This window comes from Mustelus asterias, chromosome 5, assembly GCF_964213995.1.
Source record: "Mustelus asterias chromosome 5, sMusAst1.hap1.1, whole genome shotgun sequence".
Classification (NCBI taxonomy): Eukaryota; Metazoa; Chordata; class Chondrichthyes; order Carcharhiniformes; family Triakidae; genus Mustelus; species Mustelus asterias.
Window position 1 is genome coordinate 7,730,807 of NC_135805.1, and position 21,639 is coordinate 7,752,445.

At 48.2% G+C, this 21,639-nt stretch overlaps 1 protein-coding gene across 1 annotated transcript in view; it reads left to right on the forward strand.

The window, feature by feature from the left end:
- Positions 1 to 21,639, forward strand: part of LOC144493944 (dynein axonemal heavy chain 8-like) — a 1,661,706-nt gene that overhangs the window by 1,297,117 nt on the left and 342,950 nt on the right. The window contains exon 73 of the mRNA XM_078213521.1: positions 6,684 to 6,860. Coding sequence (XP_078069647.1) covers positions 6,684 to 6,860 — 177 coding nt within the window. The remainder of the gene's footprint in view (positions 1 to 6,683; positions 6,861 to 21,639) is intronic.

Here is a 21,639-nt window from a genome sequence, read left to right on the forward strand (position 1 = left end):
ACTGCCGACAGTTTGCTCGTCCTTCTCGCAGTCATTTTTCCCATCTACACTGGTGGCAAGAACCTCAAATCTGTTGCAAAGATTTAAGGGCTGAGGTTCTTGGGACTTTACCTCCCGCAAACTACTTCCTTTCTTCCCCCCTCTGCCCGCCTTCTTCCCCCCACTGCCCGTCTCACCTGCAGCCACTCCCTGTTGTCCCTGACCCCCAGCTAAGTTAGTCAGTCTAAGGGGCGTGACTTTCTCTTTATACACATTATCCAGATAGCTCTCCCCTTCCCTGATAAGTCTCAGTGTCTGTAGCTCAGAGTCCAGTTCATCTACCTTGAGCTGGAGATCCTCCAGCAACCAGCACTTACTGCAGACATGGTCCCTAGGGTCCACCTTGGGGTCCACTTGCTCCCACATCATGCAGAAACAGCACATTACACATCCCTCCATACCAATTTACCTTGTATGAGTCGGTGTAATTTAAAAGTGAAACCCTACCCTGCCTCTGCCTGTCCTTGCCAAAGCCCTGTGAGCCAAAGCCAGTTCACACTCTCCTCCCCATTCACTCCACTGCCCACTCCCGACGCTGCCCGCTGTATAGAGTGACTTTTAGACTAAAAAAACACACAATCTCCCAGAATCCCCTGCGGCCTACTCCCACTTCCCTTAGTTTAAACCCTTGAAAAAAAGCCCGCGAAAAAAACGGATTAAATAAATAAATAAATCACAGCACTTTACTCACCCTCAGCACTGCTGCTGAGAATCTCTCCCTCTGTCCTGCTCCAGTCGAACAAATGAGGAACACTCTATTGAACACTATATTCCAAGTGCGGCCTAACTAAGGTTCCATAAAGCTGCAACATGACTTGCCAATTTTTAAACTCATGCCCCGGCCGATAAAGGCAAGCATGCCATATGCCTTCTTGACTATCTTCTCCATCTGCGTTGCCACTTTCAATGACCTGTGTACCTGTACACCCAGATTCCTCTGCCTATCAATATTCTTAAGGGTTCTGCCATTTACTGTATACATCATATCTTTGTTAGACCTTCCAAAATGCATTACCTCACATTTGTCCATCTCTCCATCTGTCATCTCTCCACCCAAGCCTCCAACCGATCTATATCCTGCTGTATCCTCTGATGGTCCTCGTCGCTATCTGCAAATCCACCAACCTTTGTGTTATCCGCAAACTTACAAATCAAACCAGTTACATTTTTATCCAAATCATTTACATATATTACGAACAGCAAAGGTCTCAGCACTGATCCCTGAGGAACGCCACTTGTCACAGTCCTCCATTCAGAAACACACCCTTCCACTGCTACCCTCTGTCTTCTGTGACCGAGCCAGTTCTTTATTCTCCTTGCCAGCTCACTACGGATCCCATGTGACTTCACCTTCTACACCAGTCTGCCATGAGGGACCTTGTCAAAGGCCTTACTGAAGTCCATGTGGACAACATCCATTGCGCTACCCTCATCAATCATCTTCGTCACTTCCTCGAAAAACCCGATCAAGTTCGTGAGACATGACCTCCCCTTCACAAAACCATGTTGCCTCTCGCAAATACGTCCACTTATTTCCAAGTGGGTGTAAATCCTGTCTCGAAGAGTCCTCTCCAATACTTTTCCTACCAGTAACGTAAGGCTCATCGGCCTGTAATTATCTGGATTATTCTTGCTAACCTTCTTTAACAAAGAAACAATATTGGCTATTCTCCAATCCTCTGGGACCTCCTTCGTGGCTTGTGTTACCAAATAAACCTGTTGGAATTTAACCTGGTGTTGTGAGATTTCTTACTGTACTCCCCTGTAGCCAGTGGGATACAAAGATTTCTCTCAAGGCCGCAGCAGTTTCTTCCCTTGCCTCTCAGTATTTTGGGGTATATCCCATCAGGCCCTGGAGACTTGTCTACCATAACGTTTCTCAAGAACCCGAATACCTCCTCCTTTTTGATCTCAACATGACTCAAACTATCTACACACCCTTTCCCAGATTCATCATCCACCAAGTCCGTCTCTTTGGTGAATACTGATGCAAAGTACTCGTTTAATACCACGCCCATTTCCTCTGGCTCTATGCATAGATTCCCTCTCTTGTCCTTGATGGGCCAGCCCCCTCCCTGGCTACCCTCTTGCTCTTTATATATGCATTAAAAGCCTTGGGATTTTCCTTAATCCTGCTGGCCAATGATTTTTCATGACCCCTTTTAGCCCTCCTTACTCCTTGCTTAAGTTTCTTTCTACTTGCCTTGTATTCCACACTTGCTTCATGTGGGTTTTCAAATGTCATGGTTCAAAGCCCTTTGGAGGAATTGTGAACTCTACCCTGTGTGAGAACATAAGAACATAAGAACATAAGAAATAGGAGCAGGAGTAGGCCATCTAGCCCCTCGAGCCTGCCCCGCCATTCAATAAGATCATGGCTGATCTGACGTGGATCAGTACCACTTACCCGCCTGATCCCCATAACCCTTAATTCCCTTACCGCTCAGGAATCCATCCATCCGCGCTTTAAACATATTCAGCGAGGTAGCCTCCACCACCTCAGTGGGCAGAGAATTCCAGAGATTCACCACCCTCTGGGAGAAGAAGTTCCTCCTCAACTCTGTCTTAAACCGACCCCCCTTTATTTTGAGGCTGTGTCCTCTAGTTTTAACTTCCTTACTAAGTGGAAAGAATCTCTCCGCCTCCACCCTGTCCAGCCCCCGCATTATCTTATAAGTCTCCATAAGATCCCCCCTCATCCTTCTAAACTCCAACGAGTACAAACCCAATCTCCTCAGCCTCTCCTCATAATCCAAACCTCTCATCTCCGGTATCAACCTGGTGAACCTTCTCTGCACTCCCTCCAATGCCAATATATCCTTCCTCATATAAGGGGACCAATACTGCACACAGTATTCCAGCTGCGGCCTCACCAATGCCCTGTACAGGTGCATCAAGACATCCCTGCTTTTATATTCTATCCCCCTCGCAATATAGGCCAACATCCCATTTGCCTTCTTGATCACCTGTTGTACCTGCAGACTGGGCTTTTGCGTCTCATGCACAAGGACCCCCAGGTCCCTTTGCACGGTAGCATGTTTTAATTTGTTTCCATTGAGATAGTAATCCCATTTGTTATTATTTCCTCCAAAGAACATCTTTTAAAACTAAAATGCCCTGTGCGAAGTTACACACTCCACAACTCCACACACTGCCTGTGCCCTTCTGCCAAGCTCTGCCCTTCCACCCACTCCTTAAGGCCCCTCATGTCCCCATGTCAACTATGTGCATTGTCCTACTGTACACTTGCTAGAATCAATTAATCAATGACCATCACAGTGTATAGTGGGTCGTGTAAAAAAAAATCTTTTAATAGATGTAATTTCTCCTAAATATTTGGGACGTGGATTGGTACTTGGGACTACGATGTTGTGGCCATTACGGAGACATGGGTAGAACAAGGACAGGAATGGTTGTTGGACGTTCCGGGGTATAGATGTTTCAGTAAGTGTAGGGAAGCTGGTAAAAGAGGTGGAGGAGTAGCATTGTTAATCAAGGATAGTTTAACGGCTGCGGAAAGGCACTTCGAGGGGGATCTGCATACTGAGGTAATATGGGCTGAAGTTAGAAGTATGAAACGAGCAGTCACGTTGTTAGGAGTTTACTATAGGCCCCCAAATAGTAATAGAGATGTGGAGGAAGAAATTGCTAAGCAGATTATGGATAGGTGTGGGGGTCACAGGGTAGTTGTCATGGGGGACTTTAACTTTCCAAATATTGATTGGAACCTTTGTAGGTCGAATAGTTCGGATGGGGCAGTTTTTGTGCAGTGTGTGCAGGAGGGTTTCCTGACACAATATGTGGATAGGCCGACAAGAGGTGGGGCCACATTGGATTTGGTACTGAGAAATGAACCGGGCCAAGTGTTAGATTTGGTTGTGGGAGAGCACTTTGGAGATAGTGACCACAATTCGGTGTCTTTTGTTATTGCAATGGAGAGGAGTAGGGCCGTACGGCAGGGCAAGGTTTATAATTGGGGGAGAGGTAATTATGATGTGATTAGGCAAGAATTAGGGGGCATAAGATGGGAACAGAAGCTGTCAGGGAAAGGCACTAATGAAAAGTGGAACTTTTTCAAGGAACAAATACTGGGTGTCCTTGATAGGTATGTCCCTGTCAGGCAGGGAGGAAATGGTCGAGTGAGGGAACCATGGTTCACAAAAGAGGTGGAATGTCTTGTGAAAAGGAAGAGGGAAGCTTATGTAGGGATGAGGAAACAAGGTTCAGATGGCTCGATTGAGGGTTACAGGTTAGCAAGGAATGAGCTGAAAAAGGGGCTTAGGAGAGCTAGGAGGGGGCATGAGAAGTCCTTGGTGGGTCGGATCAATGAAAACCCCAAGGCTTTTTACTCTTATGTGAGGAATAAAAGAATGACCAGGGTGAGGTTAGGGCCGGTCAAGGACAGGAGTGGGAACTTGTGTATGGAGTCAGTAGAGATAGGAGAGGTGATGAATGAATACTTTTCTTCAGTGTTCACCAAGGAGAGGGGCCATGTTTTTCAGGAAGAGAAGGTGTCACAGGCTAATAGGCTGGAGGGAGTAGATGTTTGGAGGGAGGATGTCCTGGCAGTTTTGAATAAACTGAAGGTGGATAAGTCCCCTGGGCCTGATGAAATATATCCTAGGATTCTTTGGGAGGCAAGGGATGAGATTGCAGAGCCTTTGGCTTTGATCTTTGGGTCCTCACTGTCCACAGGGATGGTGCTAGAGGACTGGAGAGTGGCGAATGTTGTTCCTCTGTTTAAGAAAGGGAATAGAAATGACCCTGGTAATTATAGGCCGGTTAGTCTTACTTCGGTGGTTGGTAAGTTGATGGAAAAGGTCCTTAGGGATGGGATTTACGACCATTTAGAAAGATGCGGATTAATCCGGGATAGTCAGCACGGATTCGTGAAGGCCACGTCGTGCCTCACAAATTTGATTGAATTTTTTGAGGAGGTAACTAAGTGTGTTGATGAAGGTTGGGCAGTTGAAGTCATATACATGGATTTTAGTAAGGCGTTTGATAAGGTCCCCCATGGTCGGCTTATGATGAAAGTAAGGAGGTGCGGAATAGAGGGAAAGTTGGCCGATTGGATAGGTAACTGGCTATCTGATCGAAGACAGAGGGTGGTGGTGGATGGAAAGTTTTCGGATTGGAGGCAGGTTGCTAGCGGAGTGCCACAGGGTTCAGTGCTTGGTCCTCTGCTATTTGTGATTTTTATTAATGACTTAGAGGAGGGGGCTGAAGGGTGGATCAGTAAATTTGCTGATGACACCAAGATTGGTGGAGTAGTGGATGAGGTGGAGGACTGTTGTAGGCTGCAAAGAGACATAGATAGGATGCAAAGCTGGGCTGAAAAATGGCAAATGGATTTTAACCCTGATAAATGTGAGGTGATTCATTTTGGTAGGACTAATTTAAATGTGGATTACAGGGTCAAAGGTAGGGTTCTGAAGACTGTGGAGGAACAGAGACATCTTGGGGTCCATATCCACAGATCTCTGAAGGTTGCCGCTCAAGTGGATAGAGCTGTGAAGAAGGCCTATAATGTGTTAGCTTTTATTAACAGGTTTTTCACTCTGGGTTTTCGCCTCTCCCTGGAGATCACATGGTCTGGAATGGGGGGGTGGGGGTAAGTTAATAGGTTGTAATGAACAAAGCATCGTAGCTGTGAGGGACAGCTCGGTGGATAGGATATTGGTATGTAGATAGGCTGGAAAATTGGGCGGGGATCCTGGATTCAGGATTCAATCCTGGACCGGGGAGCGGCGCGGGCTTGGAGGGCCGAAGGGCCTGTTCCTGTGCTGTATTGTTCTTTGTTCTTTGTTCTTTGGTTGGAGTTTAAGAGACGTGGGGTTATGCTGCAACTGTACAGGACCTTGGTGAGACCACATTTGGAATATTGTGTGCAGTTCTGGTCACCTCACTATAAGAAGGATGTGGAAGCACTGGAAAGAGTGCAAAGGAGATTTACCAGGATGCTGCCTGGTTTGGAGGGTAGGTTTTATGAGGAAACGTTGAGGGAGATAGGGCTGATCTCTCTGGAGCGGAGGAGATTGAGGGGAGACTTAATAGAGGTTTATAAAATGATGAAGGGGATAGATAGAGTGAACATTCAAAGACTATTTCCTCGCGTGGATGGAGCTATTACAAGGGGGCATATCTATCGGGTTCATGGTGGGAGATATAGGAAGGATGTCCGAGGGGGTTCTTTACTCAGAGAGTGGTTGGGGTGTGGAATGGACTGCCTGCAGTTATAGTGGAGTCAGACACTTTAGGAACATTTAAGCGGTTATTGGATAGGCACATGGAGCACACCAGGATGATAGGGAGTGGGATAGCTTGACCTTGGTTTCAGATAAAGCTCGGCACAACATCGTGGGCCGAAGGGCCTGTTCTGTGCTGTACTGTTCTGTGTTCTATGTTCTGATACCGACATTGGTGATGAAAATTGGGGCCTTTAACTCTGTTTCTCTCCACAGATGCTATCTGAGTATTTCCAGCAGTTTTGTTTTGATTTCTGATTTCCAGTAGCAACAATATAAGTTTTAAGTTCATTGATTACTGTCACAAGTAGGTTTACATTAATACTGCAATGAGGTTACTGTGAAAATATTGCTTTCGCTTCAGCATCTCTACTTCTTCCCTCTGATATGCTGCAGGTTCTGGGAGAGGTAACGGTGAGTGCACAAGCAGCAGAGGTGGTCAAGAATGAAGTCCTGGTCGTTAAAGATAAAGCCCAGAAAATTGTCGATGAAATTGAAGAGGATAAAAGTATTGCAGAGGGCAAACTGATAGCTGCAAAACCAGCACTAGAAGCTGCAGAGGCTGCTCTCAATGTGAGTAACTTGATGCAGGAATAATTATAGAAACTATCTAATAGAATGAGAGAATGAATAAATTGTAACATTAAAGGAGGACTTTCATGCTCTGTCCATGCTGGCTGTCTACCAGAGCAGTTTAGCTCGTATCAGTACCATTCCCACCCATCACTCCCCACCAGTTGTTTCCCATAACCCTGCATTTTTTTCTAATCATATCATTATCCAATTCCCTTTGGAAAGCTAAAATTGAATTTGTCTCCATTACACACTCAGGCTGGGCATTCCAAATCTATTTAAAGTTTAAAGTTTTTTTAAAAAGTTTATTGGTGTCACAAGTAGGCTTACGTTAACAGTGCAATGAAGTTACTGTGAAAATCCTGTGTAGTCGCCACAATCCGGCGCCTGTTCGGGTATACTGAGGGTGAATTTAGCATGGCCAATGCACCTAACCAGCACGTGTTTTGGACTGTGGGAGGAAATCAGAGACCCGGAGGAAACTCATGCAAACACGGGGAGAACGTGCAGACTCCGCACAGACAGTGAACCAAGCCAGGAATCAAACCTGGGTCCCTGGCGCTGTGAGGCAACAGCACCAACCATTGTGCCACCTTGAAGGCTTTTCCTTATTTCCTTTTTGGTCCTTTCCCATTTTCTTAAATCCATGTTCACTGGTTCTCAACTCTTCCACCCATGGGAATAGTTTCTCTCTATTTACTCATTTACTCTGTCCAGATACCATAGATGGAATTTTCTCATCTCGTCCTTACTCTAAGAAGTCCAGTAGGAGATCATCCGATTCCTCAGACCAACATTGCATGACTTTCTTTGACAGATTCTCCCATTTCAACTTTTGCTTGTAAGCCAGGAGCAGGAGCACAGTCTTGTGGTCTGACTCACCAAAGTGTGGGCGGGCGACAGAACGGTAGGCATGTTTGATATTTCTGTAGCAGTGGTCTCGGATGTTTGGGCCTCTGGTGGAACAGGAGATGTGTTGGTGGTATTTTGGAAGAACACTCTTGAGCTTGGGCTGATTGAAGTCCCACGATGAACAAGACCTCGGGATGTTTTGTCTCAAAGCTATTTGTGGTGGTATATATTTTGTCCAGCATGGTCTTCACGTCCGCATGGGTTGGGATGTAACAGGATAACAGAGTTGAACTCCGCAGAAGGAAGTAGGGGCGGCATTTTTGCGTCAGGTATTCTAGGTCCAGGAAACAGAAACTCACCAGTGTTGCTATGTCTAGGCACCATGAGGTGTTGATTAGAAGGCAGACCCCACCTCCCCTAGTCTTGTCTGAGGCCGCCGTGTGGTCCATTTGATGAATTGGGAAGCCTTCTGGTTGTAGGGATAATAACGCAATCTACGCTCACCGTCTCCCAGGCCCGAAAAGAAGCAATCACCCCAGGAAGTGTGGAAAACATGCAGGCCTGCAGGTGTGAGTGAAACAACGTGGTCCCAAGGACCCCCTCCCCAGCTTATTGCTTGCAAACGTCCAATCTCTGGAAAACAAGCTGGACAAACTCAAAGCCAGACTCACTTTGGGGATTCAAGGATGTTGGGCCCAGTCCAGTGAAGCAGGAGTGAGCCATGTCTCCGTGAAACAGAGCACACAGTCGTCCCCCAGTTCTCTTTGGAAAGCTTTTTACAATTCTTTTATGGGACACGGGCGGCACTGGCTGGGCCAACATTTCTCAGAGCATTTTATTGTCAACCACATTGCTGTGGCTCTGGAGTCACATGTAGGCTCGACCAGGTACGGACGGCAGATTTCCTTCCTAAAGTACAGTGTCCAGATGGGTTTTCCCGACAATCGACAATGGTTTCATGGTCATCATGAGATTCTTAATTCCAGATATTTTTTATTGAATTCAAATTCCACAATCTGCTGTGGTGGGATTTGAACCAGGGTCCCCAGAACATTAGCTGAGTTTCTGGATTAATAGTCCACTTGGCCATCACCTTCCCAAAGTGAGTCTGGCTTTAAGTTTGCACTTGTTTTCCAGAGATTGGACGTTTGCAAGCAATAAGCTGGGGAGGGAGGCCTTGGGACCACGTTGTTTCACTCACACCTGCAGGCCTGGAGTGATTGCTTCTTTTCGGGCCTGGGAGACGGTGAGCGTAGGATGCATTATTTAGGATATAGGTGCATCCAATGAGGTTCTTCGCTCAGGCCGGTGCGTGGGTGGAGTATTTGTTGCCTTGCTCGCGGTTCCTGTATTGGTAGATGGGTCTGCGCGGTTGGGCCTTCTGGGTCGCTGTCAGGTTGTAGTTTGGCTTCAGAGATCGGAAGATGTCCAGACCACGCTCCAGTGTGGATGGGTCAAGGGGCGGTAAGTGGATGATGTCTCTGGGATCACAGTTGAGCTGATGGCCGGGTCCACGTGTTGGGGTCCTCAGGGTCACTGCCAGGTCGGAGTCTTCCTAGACCTGCAAGTGAATTTAAAAGAGCAGTGTTCGTGATTTTTAGGCAGTGGGATTTAATTTTTAGAAGTGTGGGGCAACTATAGGAGGGGGGGAGTGGAGGAAGTGCTTGGGGCCTGCAGGATGTCGCAGCTCTCCGGGTCAGAGGTGTTGGGGCTGGTGGGGTGGTGGTTCCGGCTCCAGATTTACTGGTCTGGCCATCGGGTTTGGTGGAAGCAGCGGGGGAGAATGCCCAGGGATGCAGGTCTGCCCAGTGGAGATTGGTAGAGTGAAGGCCTTGGCTTCCACGGCATTTTCCTGAGCTGTTAGGGCTGAGGCAGTGCTGACTGGAGTCTGGAAAGTGAAGAATGCAGCTCTAGCAGCATTTTCCTGGTCACTGGGGGCTGGCAGATTGAAGACCCTGGCTTCAAAGGCATTTTTCTGGTCACTGGGGGCTGGCAGATTGAAGGGCCTAGCTTCAAAGGTGTTTTCCTGGTTGCTGGGAGTCTTCACAGTGAAGGCCCTGGATTCTAGAATGTTTTTCTGCGCACTGGGAGACGATGTAGGGAAAGCCCCAGCCCTAAGACTTCAGCACAGGCTGCATATACCACATGGGCAGCTGATCTGGGTCAGCTTCAGGTTGGGTGTCTCCAGGGTTCTAAGGATCACCAAATCTGCAAGAGATTGAATTAGAGCATTGTTAGAGAGTTTAAAAGAGTTAGAATAAAGTTTCAGAAGCATAAACAAGAGTAAAAGATAGAATTAGAAGATATGCTGGGCACAGCTTGCAAGAAGTCACCATACTCTGGTGCCATCTTGAGTAGAACTCTGCTTGGAGTCAGTGGACTGGTCAGTATTTAAAAACTCTGTGACCAGCCTGAATGAATACGCCACAACAGTAACTGACTTCATTAGTAAGTGTGTAGAGGACTGTGTGCCAAAGAAGCAAATCCATGTGTTTCCCAACCGGAAACCATGGATGAACAGGGATATCCACAGCCTGGTAAAGTCCAAGTTTGATGCGTTCACGTCAGGCAACCCTGACCTATACAAGAAATCCAGATATGATCTACGGAGATCCATCTTAGATGCCAAAAGACAGTACCAGACCAAGCTAGAATTCCAGGCTAGCCACATGGACTCCTACCGATTATGGCAAGGTCTGCAAGAGATAACAGGCTACAAGATGAATGAAGGTAAAATCACCGGCTCTAACGCACCCTCCTCCCCAATGAACTCAATGCACTCTACGCCCATTTTGAACAAGAGGTCAGCGAGAGCATGCCGTCTGCCCTGGAAGCCTCGGATGAACCTGAATCTGAGGTCACCATTGCAGATGTCAGAGCAGCGTTCTCAAAAGTCAACCCTCGGAAAGCAACTGGCCCAGATGTGAAACCCAAACGAGCACTCAGGTCCTGCGCAGACCAGATGGTAGGGGTATTCGCAGTAATCTTCAACCTCTCTTTACACCAATCTGAGGTCCCTATCTGCTTCAAGAAGATGACCATCATCCCGGTACCAAAGAAAAGCCAGGCAGCATGTCTTAATAGTTTAACGGCTGCGGAAAGGCACTTCGAGGGGGATCTGCACACTGAGGTAATATGGGCTGAGGTTAGAAATAGGAAAGGAGCGGTCATGTTGTTAGGAGTTTACTATAGGCCCCCAAATAGTAATAGATAAGTGGAGGAAAAAATTGCTAAGCAGATTATGGATATGTGTGGGGGTCACAGGGTAGTTGTCATGGGGGACTTTAACTTTCCAAATATTGATTGGAACCTTTGTAGGTCGAATAGTTCGGATGGGGCAGTTTTTGTGCAGTGTGTGCAGGAGGGTTTCCTGACACAATATGTGGATAGGCCGACAAGAGGTGAGGCCACATTGGATTTGGTACTGGGAAATGAACCGGGCCAAGTGTTACATTTGGTTGTGGGAGAGCACTTTGGAGATAGTGACCACAATTCGGTGCCTTTTGTTATTGCAATGGAGAGGGATAGGGCCGTACGGCAGGGCAAGGTTTACAATTGGGGGAGAGGTAATTATGATGCGATTAGGCAAGAATTAGGGGGCATAAGTTGGGAACAGAAACTGTCAGGGAAAGGCACTAATGAAAAGTGGAACTTTTTCAAGGAACAAATACTGGGTGTCCTTGATAGGTATGTCCCTGTCAGGCAGGGAGGAAATGGCCGGGTGAGGGAACCATGGTTCACGAAAGAGGTGGAATGTCTTGTGAAAAGGAAGAGGGAAGCTTATGTAGGGATGAGGAAACAAGGTTCAGATGGCTCGATTGAGGGTTACAAGTTAGCAAGGAACGAGCTGAAAAAGGGGCTTAGGAGAGCTAGGAGGGGACATGAGAAGTCCTTGGCGGGTCAGATCAAGGAAAACCCCAAGGCTTTTTACTCTTATGTGAGGAATAAAAGAATGACCAGGGTGAGGTTAGGGCCGGTCAAGGACAGTAGTGGGCACTTGTGTATGGAGTCAGTAGAGATAGGCGAGGTGATGAATGAATACTTTTCTTCAGTGTTCACCAAGGAGAGGGTCCATGTTTTTGAGGAAGAGAAGGTGTTATTAGCCTATTAGCCTGTAGGCTGGAGGAAGTAGATGTTTGGAGGGAGGATGTCCTGGCAGTTTTGAATAAACTGAAGGTCGATAAGTCCCCTGGGCCTGATGAAATATATCCTAGGATTCTTTGGGAGGCAAGGGATGAAATTGCAGAGCCTTTGGCTTTGATCTTTGGGTCCTCGCTGTCCACGGGGATAGTGCCAGAGGACTGGAGAATGGCGAATGTTGTTCCTCTGTTTAAGAAAGGGAATAGAAATGACCCTGGTAATTATAGACCGGTTAGTCTTACTTCGGTGGTTGGTAAATTGATGGAAAAGGTCCTTAGGGATGGGATTTACGACCATTTAGAAAGATGCGGATTAATCCGGGATAGTCAGCACGGATTCGTGAAGGGCAAGTCGTGCCTCACAAATTTGATTAAATTTTTTGAGGAGGTAACTAAGTGTGTTGAAGAAGGTAGGGCAGTTGATGTCATATACATGGATCTTAGTAAGGCGTTTGATAAGGTCCCCCATGGTCGGCTTATGATGAAAGTGAGGAGGTGTAGGATAGAGGGAAAGTTGGCCGATTGTATAGGTAACTAGCTGTCTGATCGAAGACAGAGGGTGGTGGTGGATGGAAAATTTTCGGACTGGAGGCAGGTTGCTAGCGGAGTGCCACAGGGTTCAGTGCTTGGTCCTCTGCTCTTTGTGATTTTTATTAATGACTTAGAGGAGGGGGCTGAAGGGTGGATCAGTAAATTTGCTGATGACACCAAGATTGGTGAAGTAGTGGATGAGGTGGAGGACTGTTGTAGGCTGCAAAGAGACATAGATAGGATGCAAAGCTGGGCTGAAAAATGGCAACTGGAGTTTAACCCTGATAAATGTGAGGTGATTCATTTTGGTAGGACTAATTTAAATGTGGATTACAGGGTCAAAGGTAGGGTTCTGAAGACTGTGGAGGAACAGAGAGATCTTGGGGTCCATATCCACAGATCTCTAAAGGTTGCCACTCAAGTGGATAGAGCTGTGAAGAAGGCCTATAGTGTGTTAGCTTTTATTAACAGGGGGTTGAAGTTTAAGAGCCGTGGGGTTATGCTGCAACTGTACAGGACCTTGGTGAGACCACATTTGGAATATTGTGTGCAGTTCTGGTCACCTCACTATAAGAAGGATGTGGAAGCGCTGGAAAGAGTGCGGAGGAGATTTACCAGGATGCTGCCTGGTTTGGAGAGTAGGTTTTATGAGGGAAGGTTGAGGGAGCTAGGGCTGTTCTCTCTGGAGCGGAGGAGGCTGAGGGGAGACTTAATAGAGGTTTATAAAATGATGAAGGGGATAGATAGAGTGAACATTCAAAGACTATTTCCTCGGGTGGATGGAGCTATTACAAGGGGGCATAACTACAGGGTTCGTGGTGGGAGATATAGGAAGGATATCAGAGGTAGGTTCTTTACGCAGAGAGTGGTTGGGGTGTGGAATGGACTGCCTGCAGTGATAGTGGAGTCAGACACTTTAGGAACATTTAAGCGGTTATTGGATAGGCACATGGAGCACACCAGGATGATAGGGAGTGGGATAGCTTGATCTTGGTTTCAGATAAAGCTCGGCACAACATCGTGGGCCGAAGGGCCTGTTCTGTGCTGTACTGTTCTATGTTCTATGTTCTATTAATAACTATCGTCTGACATCCATCATTATGAATTGCTTCGAAAGGTTAGTCATGGCACAAATCAATTCCTGATTCCCAGACTGCCTGGATCCACTACAGTTCACCTATCACCACAACAGGTCTACAGCAGACGCCAACTCCCTGGCCCTGCACTCAACCCTGGAACACCTCGATAACAAAGACACCTATGTCACTGCTATTCATAGACTCAGCCTTTAACACCATTATTCCGATGAGACTCATCTCCAAACTTCATGGTCTGGGGCTTGGCTCCTCCCTCTGCAACTGGATCCTGAGCTTCCTTACTCACAGACCACAATCAGTAAGGATAGGCAAAAACACCTCCTTCACGATTATCCTCAACACCGGTGTCCCACAAGGCTGTGTCCTCAGCCCCCTACTATACTCCTTATACACCTATGACTGTGTGGCCAAATTCCCCTCCAACTCGATTTTCAAGTTTGCTGATGACACCACCATTGTGGGTCAGAGCTCAAACAATGACAAGACACATTACAGGAATGAGATAGAGAACCTGGTCAACTGGTGCAACGACAATAATCTCTCCCTCAATGTCAACAAAACAAAGGAGATAGTGTGATGATACAGAGGTTAATCCCTTTACCTCATGTGAATCATAGAAATCATAGAAACCCTACAGTACAGAAAGAGGCCATTCGGCCCATCGAGTCTGCACCGACCACAATCCCACCCAGGCCCTACCCTCATATCCCTACATATTTGCCACTAATCCTGCTAACCTACGCATCTCAGGACACTAAGGGCAATTTTTAGCATGGCCAATCAACCTAACCCGCACATCTTTGGCTGTGGGAGGAAACCGGAGCACCCGGAGGAAACCCACGCAGACACGAGGAGAATGTGCAAACTCCACACAGACAGTGACCCAAGCCGTGAATCCGAACCCAGGTCCCTGAAGCTGTGAAGCAGCAGTGCTAACCACTGTGCTACCGTGCCGCCCAGGATGTTGTAATCTGCTACAATTATTTGGGAAGGTGTTAATTGTTCCAAATTAACGGTTAGATAGTCATTAATATAAAGGCCTGGCACTCAATTCAAGTGAATAATTAACAAGGTATTTTATTTCAATAACCCGGAACTTTAACCAAACACGTAACATATTAACTAAGGTACATTTCGACTGAAATGCTGTTCGAATGATACAAGGAACATTCATTCTCAAAACAGTAATAACGGAATGTTATTCACTCTCAAAACATAACCAAGTCTGGAAGCTTTCGGAAGTTTTGGCGTTCTTCTGTAGTTGTACGCTATCTGTAAGATCTTTCTGACACGGTATCCTTCAGTTGGATAATTCTCTTAAGACTTATTTAAACTGGCAGGGGTGGAGAGCTGCTCCACAGATGGATGCTGGCCTTTTGACTGGCTGCCCTGGCCTCTGGAGATGTTCTTCCAAGATGTTCTCCCAAGATGTTCTTCCCAAAAAGGCTGTAGCTTTGGACTTATACCTGCTATGACCTCGCAATTTTCTTACCCCAGGATTGGTTTGAGGCTGTCAACAACAGCAAATTCAAAGCTGATGGTTTCTTTGAGCTCAGTGTTTTCTTTAAACTCATAAATTAACAAAATGCAAAAACCTGCAGATCCGGTTACCAAGGCAAAAAATAATGCTTTTGGTCTTTTGGAAACAAATGTTGCAACCTGGAGTCAGTGTGTACTCTGCATTTTGGTGCAAAACTCAAACACAGCTTTTAAAGGGACAACACACTATTTTCTTTCCCTCTATTAATTTTTTACAATTCTTTTATATCTTTAGAAACATTCTTTATATCTTTACAAACTCAACTTCATAACAAGAGTTATTGACTTCAGGAAGTGCAGTGGAGAACATGCCCCTGTCTACATCAATGGGGACGGAGTAGAAATGTTTCACGTTTTTAGGTGTCCAGATCACCACCTGTCCTTGTCCCTTCATGAGGGCGCTATAGATAAGAAAGCTTACCAATGCCTCTACTTTCTCAGGAGACTAAGGAAATTTGGCATTGATGCGCTTCTCAAACACGAGGCCAGAAGCTCGGTAAATGAAATGCTGAAGGGGTCCCGGCCAGAGCAGGGACATTTATACCTCTCCCAGGAGGCGGAGCCCGATTGCGATGTACCACAACACTACAGTACAAAGGTGTAACAACCCCACCCTAACCCCAACAGCAACAAGTAGCACAACCCAACAGTAACATATGTACATCCTTGTAGTACTGGCCAGACCCTGGCTCAGTACTATCCAGTGGGAACCAACGATGGTTCACCACATTCACCCCTCCTTTGAGAACAAAGGCCGGCGGGGTACAAAAACAGAATAAAGTGTCAGCAGTCTATAAGTTCAGACGGTCAGGGGGACCACACCGTCGTTGTGACCTCCTCAATACCGGCGGTGACACCGGAGTAGGCACTTGCGGTGGCGTTCTCCCCAAGGCGGCGTCCAGCTGCTCTTCCACGGACTTACAGGCCGGTTGACCCTGAGGTGACGGTAGTCCATGGGATCCTGACACGCCCTGCAGTGGCGACCATCTTCTGGGCTCAGGCAAGCTGTACACGGGAGTAAAAGGGTTAAGCAATGGTCCTGATGCTGCCCGCGCCGTGTCCGGGGAAGAAACAAGAGTTAAAGGGTTTGTAACAGGGGGTATGGGAGCGACAGGGGTTGCTACGTCCCCTGCTGGCGCCAGGTCTCGGATCGAGACCGTGTCCTCTCGCCCGTCAGGGTATGCCACATAGGCATACTGAGGGTTGGCGTGGAGGAGATGGACCTGTTCGACCAACGGATCGGACTTGCGGGCCCTGACATGTCGCCGCAGGAGGACGGGTCCTGAGTACGTCAACCAAGACGGTAATGAGGTCCCCGAGGAAGACTTCCGAGGGAATGAGAACATCCTCTCGTGGGGAGTAGCATTGGTTGCCGTACACAGGAGGGAGCGAATAGAATGGAGCGCATCAGGGAGCACCTCTTGCCAACGGGAGACTGGAAGACCTTTTGACTTCAATGCCAGTAAGACAGCCTTCCAGACTGTAGCATTCTCACGTTCCACCTGTCCATTACCCCTAGGGTTGTAGCTCGTGGTCCTACTAGAAGCAATCCCGTATGAGAGCAGGAATTGCCTCAAGTCATCGCTCATGAATGACGAGTCCCTGTCGCTATGGATGTAGCCGGGGTACCCGAACAGGGTAAAGAGATCACGGAATGCCTTGATAACCGTGGCAGCGGATGTATCAGAGCAGGGAACAAAAGGGAACCGAGAGTATTCGTCAATGATATTGAGGAAGTACACATTCCGATCTGTTGAGGAAAGGGGGCCCTTAAAATCGACACTCAGTCTCTCGAAGGGACGAGTGGCCTTGACTAAATGTGCCCGGTCAGGTCGGTAAAAGTGTGGTTTGCGTTCTGCGCAAACCCGACAGCTTCTTGTTACTGACCTGACGTCCTCCACCGAGTAAGGCAGGTTGCGGGCTTTTATAAAGTGGTAGAGCCGAGTGACCCCAGGATGGCATAGGTCACTATGGAGGGCCTGCAAACGGTCCTCCTGTATACTGGCGCATGTTCCACACGAGAGGGCATCCGAGGGCTCATTGAGTTTCCCTGGACGGTACATGATGTCGTAGTTATAGGTGGAGAGTTCAATTCTCCACCGCAAGATCTTGTCATTCTTGATCTTGCCCCTCTGCATGTTGTTAAACATGAACGCCACGGACCGCTGGTCCGTGATCAGGGTGAACCGTTTTCCCGCCAAGTAATGGCGCCAGTGCCTGATGGCCTCCACAATGGCCTGGGCCTCCTTTTCCACCGCTGAATGCCGAATTTCGGGGCCTTGGAGGGTGCGGGAAAACAATGCGACGGGCCTGACCGCCTGGTTAAGTGTGGCGGCCAGGGCGAAATCAGATGCATCGCTCTCCACCTGAAAGGGGATGGACTCGTCAACAGCATGCATCGTAGCTTTCGCGATGTCGGCTTTCAATTTATCGAAGGCCAATCGAGCCTCTGGCGTTAGGGGAAAAGTCGTGGACTTAATGAGCGGACGGGCTTTGTCCGCGTAGTTGGGAACCCACTGTGCATAATAAGAGAAGAAGCCTAAGCATCTTCTCAGTGCTTTTGCACTAGCAGGCAAGGGAAGTTCAGAAAGGGGGCGCATACGGTCTGGATCAGGGCCAATGACCCCGTTTTCCACCACGTATCCTAGGATGGCTAAACGGCGCGTACGAAACACACACTTCTCCCTGTTGTAGGTCAAGTTCAGGCGAGATGCAGTGCGTAGGAAGTTCAGGAGATTCGTGTTGTGGTCCTGCTAGTCATGGCCACAGATGGTGACATTATCCAGGTACAGGAAGGTAGCCCGCAGCCCGTTCTGGTCCACCATTCGGTCCCTAGCACGCTGGAAGACCGAGACCCCATTGGTGACACCAAAGGGAACCCTGAGAAAGTGATACAAGCGACCATCCGCCTCAAAAGCCGTGTATTGTCGGCCTCTGGGCGAATGGGGAGTTGGTGGTAGGCAGACTTGAGGTCTATGGTGGAGAACACCCGGTACTGCGCAATCTGATTGACCATATCAGATATGCGCGGGAGAGGATACGCATCCAGCTGCGTATATCGATTAATGGTCTGACTGTAGTCAATGACCATCCGGGGTTTGTTCCCGCTCTTGACCACCACGACCTGCGCTCTCCACGGACTAGCGCTGGGTTGTATGATCCTTTCTTTGAGGAGCCGCTGAACCTCAGATCGAATGAAGATCCAATCCTCAGCGCTGTAACGCCTACTTTTAGTCGCGATGGATTTGCAGCCTGGCACAAGATTCTGGAACAAGGAGGGTGTGGTGATCTTCAGCGTCGAGAGGCTACAGGCGTTGGGCAATTTGGAGGCTGCTGCTGTTTTCCCACTGCCAGTGAAGGGAGTGGCCCACCGTACTGTAGGATTACACTCCTCAAGTGGACCATGAAGTTTAGTCCGAGAAGTATTGGCGCGCAAAGATACGGCAACACTAGGAGCTTGAAACACTCGTAAACTGTGCCTTGCACCTTCAAAGTTACCACGCAACTCCCTAGCACGGCAACAGACCGGGACCTCGGTGCCACAGAGATTGTCTGTTTGGCAGGTTGAATCTGGAGTCCACACCGCTTCACAGTGTCTGGGTGGATAAAGCTCTCAGTGCTCCCGCTGTCAAACAGACAATAAATCACGTGGTCATTTACCTGGATATTCATCATAGATTTGTCAAGTCTATGAGGCTTGGCCTGGTCCAGGATGATCGACGCCACCGTTGGTTCATGAGCGCCACTGCAGGCAGCTGAAATCGATGAGGAGGACCCCTGCTGGTCGTTCGTGGTCAGTGTCGACCAACATGGCAGCTCCCATGAGTCGCACGTGGGTGAGGGCACCAAACTCAGCGACCCCTGGTGGTCACACACCTCCGACTCCGTCAACCGTAATGGCATCGTCCTGGCCTCGCACATGGACGAAACCCTCGATGACTTCGACGACGAAGACCCGAGCTCTGAAGAATCGCAGGCCGCACTGCCGTTCCTAGGTTTAGATCGGCACACTTTTGAATAGTGCCCTTTCTTACCGCATGCGGTGCACAACACAGCTTTAGCGGGACACCGTTGCCGAGTATGCTTCGCTCCCCCACAGTAGTAGCACCGCGGGCCGCCCGGGGCTGCTGCCGTCATCTGGCACAAGTGTGAGCACGCCATTACACAGCATTTCGAACCCAAGGGACGAGGAGGGATTGGCGACTGCTCCTGCCACGTTGTCTCCACATGGTCCTCCGGATATAATACTAAGCTTTTGGAGGCCGTCTCGAGCATCTCCGCTAGCTCGATTGCCTGGGTAAGATCAAGGTTACCCTTCTCCAACAGTTTAAGTCGAATGTACGACGATCTGACTCCCGCCACAAACGCATCTCGGGCGAGGTCGTTCATGCTCTGCTCAGCCGACACAGCTTTGCAGTTACAGCCTCTGGCTAGCTGTAGGAGCTCGTTCGCATATTCCTCCATCGTTTCGCCAGACTGCCGTCGTCGAGTGGCTAGGAGGTAACGAGCGTGTATTTCATTGGGTGGTTTGATATAGCGCTTCTTCAGAAGCTCGAGGGCCTTAGTATAATCGGTGGCCGCACGGATCGCGAGGTAGACAGTGTCGCTTACCCTCGCATGGAGGACCCGGAGTCTGTCATCATCTGTGGTGACCGCTGCGGAGGCTGCCAGGTAGTCTTCGAAGCACTTCAGCCAGTGGTCGAAGGTGTTAGAAGCGCCCACCGCACGTGGATCTAGTGTAAGGCGTTCCGGCTTCAGGATCTGCTCCATACTCTTTTTTTTTTCTTCGACGAGAGTTTAACAACAGTAAATAAAATTGAGGCGCTTCTCAAACACGAGGCCAGAAGCTCGGTAAATGAAAGGCTTTTATTTACTGTAATGAAGCAGCCAGTAATTATATACACTATCCCAGACTGAAGGGTTCCCGGCCAGAGCAGGGACTTTTATACCTCTCCCAGGAGGCGGAGCCCGACTGGGATGTACCACAACACTACAGTACAAAGGTGTAACAACCCCACCCTAACCCCCACAGCAACAATAGCACAACCCAACAGTAACATATGTACATCCTTGTAGTACTGGCCGGACCCTGGCTCAGTACTATCCAGTGGGAACCAACGGTGGTTCACCACAGGCATGTCCGCTGCAACTCTCACCAGCTTCCACAGATGAACCATAGAAAGCATTCTTTCTGGTTGTATCACAGCTTGGTATGGCTCCTGCTCTGCCCATGACCGCAAGGAACTACAAAAGGTCGTGAATAAAGCCCAGTCCATCAATCAAACCAGCTTCCCAACCATTAACACTGTCTACACGTCCTGCTGCCTCAGAAAAGCAGCCAGCATAATCAAGGACTCCACACACCCTGGACATTCTCTCTTCCACCTTCTTCCGTTGGGAAAAAGATACAAAAGTCTGAAGACACAAACCAACCAATTCAAGAACAGATTCTTCCCTGCTGCCATCAGACTTTTGAATGGACCTACCTCAGTTTAAGTTGATCTTTCTCTACACCTGAGCTATGACTGTAACACTGCATTCTGCACTCTCTCCTTTCTTTCCCTATGTACAGTATGCTTTGTCTGTATAGCGTGCAAGAAACAATACCTTTCATTGTACACCAATACACGTGACAATAATAAATCAAATCAAATAATAGGGCTTTTGCCATGCAATGATGGGAGCCCCATTCGAATGCATTGTAATATAATTAGCAGGCATCCCTGCTGTAACATCCCCCCATTAGGAAAGTTCCCCCCTGACAGCAAGACATTGGGTGGAATTTTGTGGCCGCACTCGCCCCAAAACCTGAAAATCCCGCCAGAAGTCAATGGATTTTTGTATTATCCGCCCCACGCCTGCTCCGATTCCTGTGGCGAGCGGACTGGAAAATCATGTTAGCAAGTTTAAAAAAGGTTTTTAAAAATGAGGAACTGGTGAACAGAAGCCGCCAAGAGGCACATATAAGTACACCCCCCAGGGGGGAGAAGATCATGGCCGGGCAGTATCCTGGTATTGTGCCCTAGCACTGTCCCCAGCACTGCCAGGGAGCACTGGCCAGAAGGCACTCCCGGGGCTGCTTTTGTTGGGAAGATTTGATTGGTTGGGTGAGGTTCCCTTTGGAAGGGGACCCTGGGGAGATTCTGTGTCTGTGAGGGGATTCCTTTTTATTTGTCTTTTTTTAGATTTGTCAAGAGCCTTGGTTGCTGCCAGGGGGCAGGCTCTGAATAAGCCCACTCTGCCAACATGATGTCATGGGACCCGCCTCTTCACTTTTTCTTTTCAAAGTGTTTCAAAATACAACAGGAAAACCCAGTATGCTTTCCCCACAGAGGCAATACTTTGAAAAAAAATCAGAAGATTGTGCCCAGTGTGACACAAAATATGGCAGGAAAAGTCAGCAGTTCAGCCCATGAGATATACTCCGTTTTTGCTGCCTGAATCGACACAGTCCAAAAACGGGAAAGTTATGACCATAGTTTCAAGTCAGCATGATGCGTGACTTGGAGGAGAATGTTCAGATGGTGCTGTTCCCTTGGGTTTGTTGCACTTGTCTTCATAGATGGTAGAGGTTGCAGGTTTGGAAGGAGTTTTCATTGGAGGCTTTTCTGTAGAGCAGCT